At 42.8% G+C, this 9,865-nt stretch overlaps 1 protein-coding gene across 1 annotated transcript in view; it reads left to right on the forward strand.

Moving 5' to 3' along the window:
• The window catches only part of grin2ba (glutamate receptor, ionotropic, N-methyl D-aspartate 2B, genome duplicate a), a 177,722-nt gene extending 169,853 nt beyond the window's left edge, over positions 1–7,869 (forward strand). Inside the window, 2 exon segments of the mRNA XM_030140426.1 lie at positions 77–2,138; positions 2,141–7,869. Of these exon segments, the coding sequence (XP_029996286.1) occupies positions 77–2,138; positions 2,141–2,370 (2,292 nt within the window). The 3' untranslated portion in view covers positions 2,371–7,869.
• The last annotated feature ends 1,996 nt before the right edge of the window (positions 7,870–9,865 follow it).

The raw sequence follows: 9,865 nt of genomic DNA on the forward strand, positions 1-9,865 counted from the left end.
TTTTTGGCAACTTAAATTTGGCAGATAAATGAACGACTCACTCTCTAATATGCCTTCCTCTGTTTCTCCCATACAGGGAATCTACAGCTGTATTCACGGGGTGCAGATTGAAGAGAAAAGCAGCTCAGCATTGAACTCACCATCAGCCACCATGAACAACACCCATTCCAACATTATGCGCCTCTTACGCACCGCCAAGAACATGGCCTCCCTGTCAGGGGTGAACGGCTCTCCACACAGCGCTCTGGACTTCATCCGCCGTGAATCTTCTGTTTATGACATCTCGGAGCACAGGCGCAGCTTGGCAGGCCACTCTGACTGCAAGCCACCTTACATACCAGAAGACAACATGTTCAGCGACTACATCAGTGAGGTGGAGAGGACGTTTGGCAACCTCCACCTGAAAGACAGTAATTTGTACCAGGACCACTACCTGCACCACCACGGCTCAACACTAGGGCTCAGTGGGCCTCCCCCTAACAGACCCCACAGTTTGGGCAGTGCTAGTTCTCTGGAGGGCGGCATGTTCGACTGTGACAGCCTGGGTGGAGGAGTGGCCCCTATTTTCACTACCCAGCCTTGTTCAGCACTAACTCACAGAAACATGAGTAAATTTGACCTGTTGTCCGGACAGACTCCCCCCTCAGGACAGAGCTTCAAGGGTGGCCTGCCTGACCTGTATGGGAAGTTCTCCTTCAAGGGAGGCGCTTCAAGCTCCACCTACATCCCTGGGCATGGCTACTGTGGAGGGAGAGGAGATGACGATGGGAATATTCGTTCTGACGTCTCAGATATTTCCACGCACACCGTCACATATGGAAACCTCGAGGGTAATGCCAAGAAACGTAAACAATACCGTGATAGCTTGAAAAAGAGGCCAGCCTCTGCCAAGTCCAGACGGGAGCTGGACGAGATTGAGCTGGGCTACAGGAGAAAACCTTATCACATCAGCCACCACCACTACCACAGCCAACGCTCTACCTCCCCGCCACTTTTACCCCCCGAACGCAAGAGAGGGGGAGGGGGCGGAGGAGGAAACAATGATGGGAACTATCTCTTCAGGGAAAAGGAGAGCGTTAGGGATTTTTATTTGGACCAGTTTCGGCCCAAAGAGGGCGTACCTCAATGGGAACATGTGGACCTGACAGAGGGCCCTGGGAATCGAGAAGGAGGGGTGGCGACCTGCACTTCCCTGGTTCCAGTGGATGACTTTCTAAAGAGCAAACCCAAAAAATCTGATTCAAAGAGTGGTGGAGGATCTGGCCTGGCAGGGGGAGAGTGGGAATGCAGGAACTGTCGGGCCAGCGGGGGAGGAGGGGGCAAACAGATGTCCCTGCATGGAGGAGGAGGCAGTGGCGGGTATGGTGGTGGTATGAGCTGTGGGTCATCGGGAGGCGGAGGAAACAGCCGCCCAAGCTCTGCAACTTGCATGCGCTGTGAGGGCTGTAAAAAGACAGGAAACCTCTACGACATCAGTGAGGACAACAACCACCTCTTGGAACAGATGGGGGGAGGGCAAGGTGGGGTAGGAGGTGGAGGAATGGGTGCAGGCCCCCAGTCTCAATCTCAGGCCCAGCAGAGGAGGAAAGGCGGAGGATTTGGAAAGCCACTAAGGCGGCAGCACTCATATGACGCCTTTGTTGACCTTCAGAAAGAGGAGTCAGGTGGGATGGGGAGTTTGATAGGGGGCTTAGGAGGTGGAGGGATGGGTGGTGCTGGTATGGCGGGGATGCTGCCCCCACCCAGGAGTGTTAGTTTGAAGGAGAAAGAACGCTACATGGAGGGCACCAGCCCTTTTGCACACATATTTGAACGTCACGGTGGCTCAGAGAGAGAAAGGGAAAGAGACAGGGACCCGTTGTTTTACGGAGGTGACAGTAGGAAAGGACCCGGCTCACCTTTTGGTTTGTTCCGAGGTGGTGAGGGCCTTCACCGCCGCTCCATCGGAGAAAGAGACATGAGAGACAGGGATAGGTCTTTGATGGAAGGAGGAGGCGGGGCGGCATTCTCTTTATCAAAATCTCTTTACCCCGATCGGGTAAACCAAAACCCCTTTATTCCTACTTTTGGTGATGACCAGTGTCTGATGCACGGAGCCAAACAATATTACATGAAAAAGCAACAGCAGCAGCAACAAGTTGCCAAAACAGCCGAAGTGACTTTAGGAGCCAGATGAGCGCGACGTCATATCTGCCAGCGTCTGCCACGGCCGGGGTGATGTCCAACGTCACCCCTCGGTTCCCAAAAGAGCTCAGCCTCGGTGGAATGAACCACCATGGCTCGATGCTGGGGGTCGGCCCCCCGCGTCCCTTCAATGGAAGCAATGGCCATGTGTATGAGAAACTCTCCAGCATTGAGTCTGATGTGTGAGAGAAATAAAGGTGGGAGGAGGAGCGGAGAACAACGAGGTAGAAGGAGACGAATGGAGGCGTGTAGTGTTAGAAGATCAGGGATGATTTTAAAAAACACTGTCCACACACTGCAACCATAGTCCATCTGAGACGATGTGAGCTACAGGAGGGAAAGACTGACTGGCGATAACAGGCAGAGGGTGTGATTTAGAAATGGAAGGGAATTTTGTAAGAAACTTAGGTACAAAATATCAGGACACCCTGAGGAGCTGTGGGATTTAACCCTCTCTCAGAAATGGCCAAAGCTACTCTACTTTTATGTGCACACACAGTTCACATTCCCCTCCATCTCACAAACATACTCAAGCTCGAGTCCATCACCTCGTCCACCAGCGAGGCAGAAGTCAATGTACTTGATTTTTATCGCGAAGTGGCGACACCTCATCTTAGCTTGATACTGGAATGTGTGAGCCTTGGTGAGATTTGATGGGCTGTCTGAGAGCTCCCACGGAGGGAGGAAAAAGACTGCGAGATCGGAGAGAGAGGAGCGAACTGCCCATCTGGCCCTGTGTCAGAGCAGAGAGGAGACATTGTCACGTTTAGCAGAGCTACGACAGGAGATGACTGGAAGGAGACAGCCTGGTCTGTCCATTTTTCTCCATCCCACTCTTCTGTTCTCCCTCTCCCTCGCTCCTCCTCCTCGTCCTCCTCCTCACCCCTGACGCCAAAAGAGCTGATCTTGTTTGCAATGAGAAATACAATCATGAATGATAATAACATATTCTTATAGAAAACACAGGGTATAAGAACAACAATAATTGTGAATAACAAAGATGTTAGTATTGATTATGATAACACTTACAATGCTTATAATCTCACTAAGTTTTTCTTGTTTTCTGTTCTGTTGGTACAATATTTCACTACTGTTTTAGTACCTGTAGTTGTAACCTCTGTCTGCCCCTGGTGGTACCAGGAAGGTTGTTTAGTTCAACCAACAAGCAAGAAAGACTGAGTCCTTAACTCCTGTTCTTCTGTTTTCTGTGGAATATTTTACTCCATGATCATATGTTTATTTGCTCCTTGTGGAAAAACAGGATCTCGAAGACACGTTTAAGAGCTTACGGATCCTTATTTGATGTTTCAACACATAACAATTCAAGTGCACACACTTTAACACATAGAGTTTTTTGTCCACTTGTGTTAACTGTGAACGACGCGTTTCGTCAGAAGCTGATAGCTGAAGATACTGAGAGGAAGGACGTGCCTTAATGGTCTCCAGTGGATGTTTCCTCCAGTTCACACGTGGTCCATGCGCAGCAGCACCAGGACAGACCAGCATGCTCTTTTTTAGGCTGCTCGGGTGTTCTCTCTCTCTCTCTCTCTCTCTCTCTTTCGTCTCTATCTCTTTCTTGCTCTCTCTTTCTCGTTGTGTTTATGAGCCAGAACTGCAGTAAAAATTTACAGCAGGCTTGAGGTGCTGCTGCCGCCGCTGCTGCTGATGGTTTAGGGATGTTTTATAACTTCGTAAAATTATTTCATATAAGTACGGGCAGCGCTTTATGAACCTGCCACAGTTGTATTCAGGATGTCCCACTGTCACAGAAAGACCACGTCTTATTTCACAGTATGGCAGCCTTTAGACCAACACTTTTATTCAGGTTACATGACAACAGTCACCAGGCACTTACTTTTTTCGGCCTCTCACTAGTATCTCGTAGAAGGCTTCACTTTTCACTAAGCGGTCTGAGGAAAGCTTTGTGGTGTACTTTGTTCGGACGTTGTGCGTGATTAATATAATATGCAGTGTTTGTATCTGTAGGCGAAAGCTACAAAAGTGTTGTTGCCCCGTGACAATGATGCTGATAAAAGCCTGAGCTAAGGAGGATGTCTATTTGAGAGAGGCCTCTTTAACACTGACAGCGGCCATTTTGCAAAAACGTTCCAGCTTTTTTCTTTTTCTTTTTTTTTTTTTTAGAACTGATGTGGAAAGTCGTTTCAGCTGGAGAGGCCTCATTTATTGCACAGGACCTTTTACTTATTGTAGGTTCAGGCACTCAGTAGACATGCCTTATCATCCCAACCCCCCCCACCCCACCCCAGCCCAGCCCGAGCTGTCTGATGATGACTCATCATATTACTGTACAGAATAAAGCCTCTATTAGTTATTTAAAGGTTTGATCTTCGATTAGCTGGTGATGTCAGAAGTTCAAGGGCTGCAGGAGATTATGCAGGAGTGCTGAACTGAGTTTGGAGCTGCTGGAGTGTGCAGACTTATCTCCTCCTCCGATCTGAACGCACCAGTGTAATAGGTCGGCGTGCGTGCGGAGGGAAGCAAATCACGATTGAACGATAACAGCTGTTTTTTTCCTCTCACTAACCTGCTGATAACTATTCATAAATTCAACAGCCTATCCTTCTCTCTTGCTCCACAGATAACACTGTCAAAGTGAGACTGATCGAGTTAGCCTTAAATCAAACAGATTCATACCCCCCCGCCCCACCCCCCTCCACATGGCTCTCCTTATAAATAGATTGGGATCTCTGGAATTTTTATACGCACACATTTTGAAAGTTCAGGTCGACCATTATCAGCGAGACGGTATAAGCAGGAGAGGTGGGAGGACAGGAAATGACGCAGAAATAGGAAGTAGCTGAAAAATGACTTTGGAGTCGGCATCAATCAGTGTCAGCATTAGTATGTTCAATCTTTTCCTTGTAAATAATATATTTAACTCTTTTCACTTTGTACAGTAAACAGACAGACAGGATGTAACTTTCAATATGTTTTACAGCAATTTAAGAAATAAAGAAAACGACAATAAAAGTCATAAAAACAAAAAATACACAAACAAAAATATGCAAAATATAGTTAAGACACAAATATTACTAATCATAAGTGATATAATTGAACCTCTTTTTCTTTCAATCTCATGTTTACTTAATTATGATAGTTTACCAATCAGTATAATGATTATGTTAAGAATTATGCTTTTTCTTATTTTCACTAAAGTGTTGGAAATTGAGGATAATTTACTGTAGGTGTAGACGTTTTGGTGATAAAAGGGGAAAGTTTAGTTTTAGGAGTCTTTGCTAAGTTTCCCTTGAATTGTGTTAGATTCTCTCTTTTTAAGGTAAGCTGTTCTTCATGCTTTTTCAGATAAATCCAATTATCTACACATTTATGTAATACAATATTACATGTATACATAGATGATATTTGCATATAGAGGCAGTATATTGTGATCTTTCATTTTTAAGCAGCAATCCTTGTTAAAAACTTACAAGATATTTGTGTTTTTGTTGCCCGTTTTTTGACCTGGGCTCTAATGGTGATTGCACACAGAATTTAGAGCCATCGTTGGCCCGGCCTATCCTGTTCCCTCTCTATGTTTGGGATAGACATCACTGTGGTAAAGGAAGATATATATATATATACACACATATATATATATATAAATATATGTACACACATGCACACAGAAATAGACACATGTACACACAAACGCACACTGGACGTTTCCCAGTGTTGTTGTGGGTAATATTGCTGAGAATTTCAGCACAGTACTGTTGAAAACCATGAAAGAGTGTAGTTTCATCTTTAGCGAGAATCCATTTGGAGCTGAAATGCATTTGTGCAACCCCTTATTAAAAGGTAAAACATTTGTTCTGTCATATCTCATTTTGGTTTTGCTTCAGGGGAATCAGCTGTTGTTGCAATGTTTTAACTCACATCTTACTACACTCTGTTATTTGACAGCGAAAACACAGAAATGTTTTAGATTGTAATTTATTTTGCCCAACCTTGTACATTGCTTGTTTCTCAGTGTAGGACGGGAAATATAATTTGTAAATTGTTGTGTACATATGCAATTTTGTCCTCGTGCCATCATAAATAATTTCCCCACTCCTCTTCTTCTTCTGTGCGCTACTGATTCCAATAAGTCTCTATAATCTTTTCCCCAGCCCTCAGAGAAGAAATTCATCTCTCCTATGTTTTTCTCCTCAACTGCTTTCATGTCTAGAGGGTTGATTGAAAAGTGAAAAATGTTATCTGTGCGCACATAAACACTGTTAGCTTTGCATATTTTTCATACAAGTTCATTCTCCTCATTTGCAATAAACAGCATGACTGAACATGCTCTTACAATACACTGTATGTGCCAATATATCAGGTCCTGTTGGGTTTTTTTTTTTGTTTTTTTTAAGCAGTGGAAGGCTTGGCTAGGTCCAGTTTCCAGCTACCGGTTGGACAGTCAAGGTGCATCTGACACTGTGGTAAACATGCTATCATCAGGCCTTCGCCCTCTCCCAGCTGCTCAGTGTGTGCAGGTCGGGCAGTGATGCAGAGGAAGCGGGCTCGTCGAAAGTCTTTATTTCCCTTCAGGCCAAAACTGGCCCGAGCCTCCCTTCTCTGCACACGAGCACGCCACAACACATTTGTTCATACTGTTCATGTAGAGCAAAAATACTGTGTCATTTTCTGTTTTTTTTTATAAGAGAAATGGCTCTGGCCAGTTTAATGGGGCTGGAACATCTGGAGATGGAGGTAAATGTAAATATCACCTCAGCTGACGTGTTACAGGGACCAAATAACAGCATGACATGGTCAGCTGCAGGGACTGATGAACCGGCTACAGTCACATGGGGAAATGTTTGTTTTGTTTCTGTTTGGGTTTTTTTTTTTTTTTTTCATAAAAACTGTATTTGAGATGTTTGTTTTCCATCAGTATTAGTGGGGACTGAGCCACTTGTATGATTTTTATCTCATAAAGACGAGAAAAACTGTGAATACGACTGAATTGAAGCCCAAAAGATTTAGCATTATTTTCCAGCCCATTATTTATTCCATAGCTTGTTTTCTAGTGTTTTTAAAGGTCTGTCTCTGTGAATGTGTTTAAATATGTATTGACATTTATATTGATGCACTTAAAATTTTCTATTAAATTGTGTACACTTTTGTTTGCTCACTATTTCACACACTTTTAAAACACTTTTCTTTGCCTGGTATCATGATGTAAGGGGTTGCTACTAAATGTATTTCACAAGTTGAGCAGAAAGCGATGAAAACACTCATATTCACTGATTAAATTAACTGTGGGTTGACAAAATGTAACATATGAATAGTATCAATTGTATACATAATGATATACATAATATTATTCTTGGCCATTTTTTTCTCTTTTTGTGGCCCTTTTCTTTGAAATAATGCCAAAATTTTTACACCATACAGACAGAAAACTACACAAAAACAAATAATTGTACAGGTTGTGTAAATACTGAATATTGGGGGAAAACATTTACCTTCTTTTTTTTGTATGGAAATGATTAAAGTAATCTCAATAACGGAGTTAACCACGTCATGACAAAATTGCAAAAACATCATTAAGGTACTTCTAATAAGGATAATACTGATATCTACAATTATAAGTGCTCAAATAAGACTATTCTTTCTCTTTGTACATGATGAACAAACTGAAGTGTTGAGTATTAATAATAAAAAAACTATAAGTTTCATGCATTTGAGTCTGGAAGATTTTTTGATGTTTTTTAAGCACCTCTGCAGCGTCTTGTTTGTTTTCATTCAGTGTCATATGGTGTTCAGATGATTTTAGTTCTTTCACATGGTTATTTAGACTATTAGGACTATTTAGATCAGGGGTGTAAACTCATTTTCTTCCAGGGCCACATTCAGCCCAATTTGATCTCAAGTAGTCCAGACCAGTAAAATAACAATACAATAAACTCCAAATTTTTCTCTTTTAGTGCAAAAAAATTACATTTAATTAGGAAATATGTACATTTACATACCATCCAAACAAAAGATGTGAATAGCCTGACAAAACTGAAATTTCTTAAGAAAAATAAGTGCAACTATAACAATATTATGTCTCAACTTATCCTTTATTTATATGCATTATGGATCAGATCGACAAAGCACAACAAAAACATTTAGAAACAGGCAGAATATTGTTAAAATTGCACCTAATTTTCTTTATACATTTAAGGTTCATATTTGTTCGGGTTATTCAAAATTTAATTGTTAAAGGATAATTTGAAGTTATTTTCTGCACTAAAACAGAGAAAAAGTTGGCATCGTTATTTATAGGCATAATGTAATATTATTTTTCATTCATTCATTCATTCATCTTCTGAATCCGCTTTATCCTCATCAGGATCGTGGGGGGTGCTGGAGCCTATTACAGCTACCTATGGGCAAAGATGGGGTACACGCTGGAGTCCTGGAAGAGTCACCAGTTCATCACAGGGCTGACACGAATCAGTCACTCTCACACTCACACCTGTGGGCAATTTTAAGTTGACCAATTAACCTGTTAGTGCATGCCTTTGGATGGTGGGAGGAAGCTGGAGTAATGTTATGTTTTTTTCACATTAAACTAAGATGAAAATTTGGAGTCATTATTTATCTTATAGGGCGACACGGTGGTGCAGTGGTTAGCACTCGTGCCTCACAGCAAGAAGGTCCTGAGATGGATTCCAACACCAGTGGGGGTGGGACCTTTCAGTGTGGAGTTTGCATGTTCTCCCCATGTCTGCGTGGGTTCTGTCCAGGTACTCTGGTTTCCTCCCACCATCCAAAGACATGCACTGATATGTTAATCGGTTAATCTAAATTGCCCATAGATGTGAATGTGAGAGTGATTGTTTGTCTCTATATGTCAGCCCTGCAGTGAACTGGTGACTTGTCCAGGGTGTACCCTACCTTCACCCATAAAGTAGCTGAGATAGGCTCCAGTGACCCCAGTGAGGATAAAGCCAGTTCAGATAATGAATGAATTTATCTTATTACCTCCGCCAAGGAGGTTATGTTTTTGCCAGGGTTTGTTTGTTTGTCTGTCTGTTTGTTTGTTTGTTTGTTTGTCTGTCCGTTAGTGTGCAACGTAACTCAAAAAGTTATGGACAGATTTGGATGAAATTTTCAGGGTTTGTTGGAAATGGGATAAGGAAGAAATGATTAAATTTTGGTGGTGATCGGGGGTGGGGGGGCCCACGGGGGGGGCCACTGATCAGCCTTGGTGGAGGTCTGCACTCTCCGAGTGCTTCTAGTTATGCTATTGTTTTACTTTAGATCGCATCGGTCTGTATGTGGCTCCTGAACTAAAATGAGTTCCACGTCCTTGACTGTTAATATCTTCAGTGTAATTTTTGCACCTTGCAAATTCATCCCACAGGCCAGACTGGAGCCTTTGGTGGGCTGGTTTTGGCCCACAGACCACATGTTTGACACCCCTGATTCAGATTATTATTACGCCGCCCTCCGAAGGGGAGGCAAGTGGTGTTGTTTTTTGGTTCAGTTTGTTTCTTTGTTTGTTTGTTAACACTTTAGCAGCAAAACTATTGGTAGAATTCATACCAAGCTGGGTTTATAAATTGCCAATGACCCAGAATAAAGGTGATTACATTTTGGGAAATGTAGGTCAAAGTTCAAATTTTTTATGAATTTTTAAAATCTTTTTTTTACCCCATTTATTTATAACGGCTGAAATTTGCCTATG

This window comes from Sphaeramia orbicularis, chromosome 8, assembly GCF_902148855.1.
Source record: "Sphaeramia orbicularis chromosome 8, fSphaOr1.1, whole genome shotgun sequence".
NCBI classification, from domain to species: Eukaryota; Metazoa; Chordata; class Actinopteri; order Kurtiformes; family Apogonidae; genus Sphaeramia; species Sphaeramia orbicularis.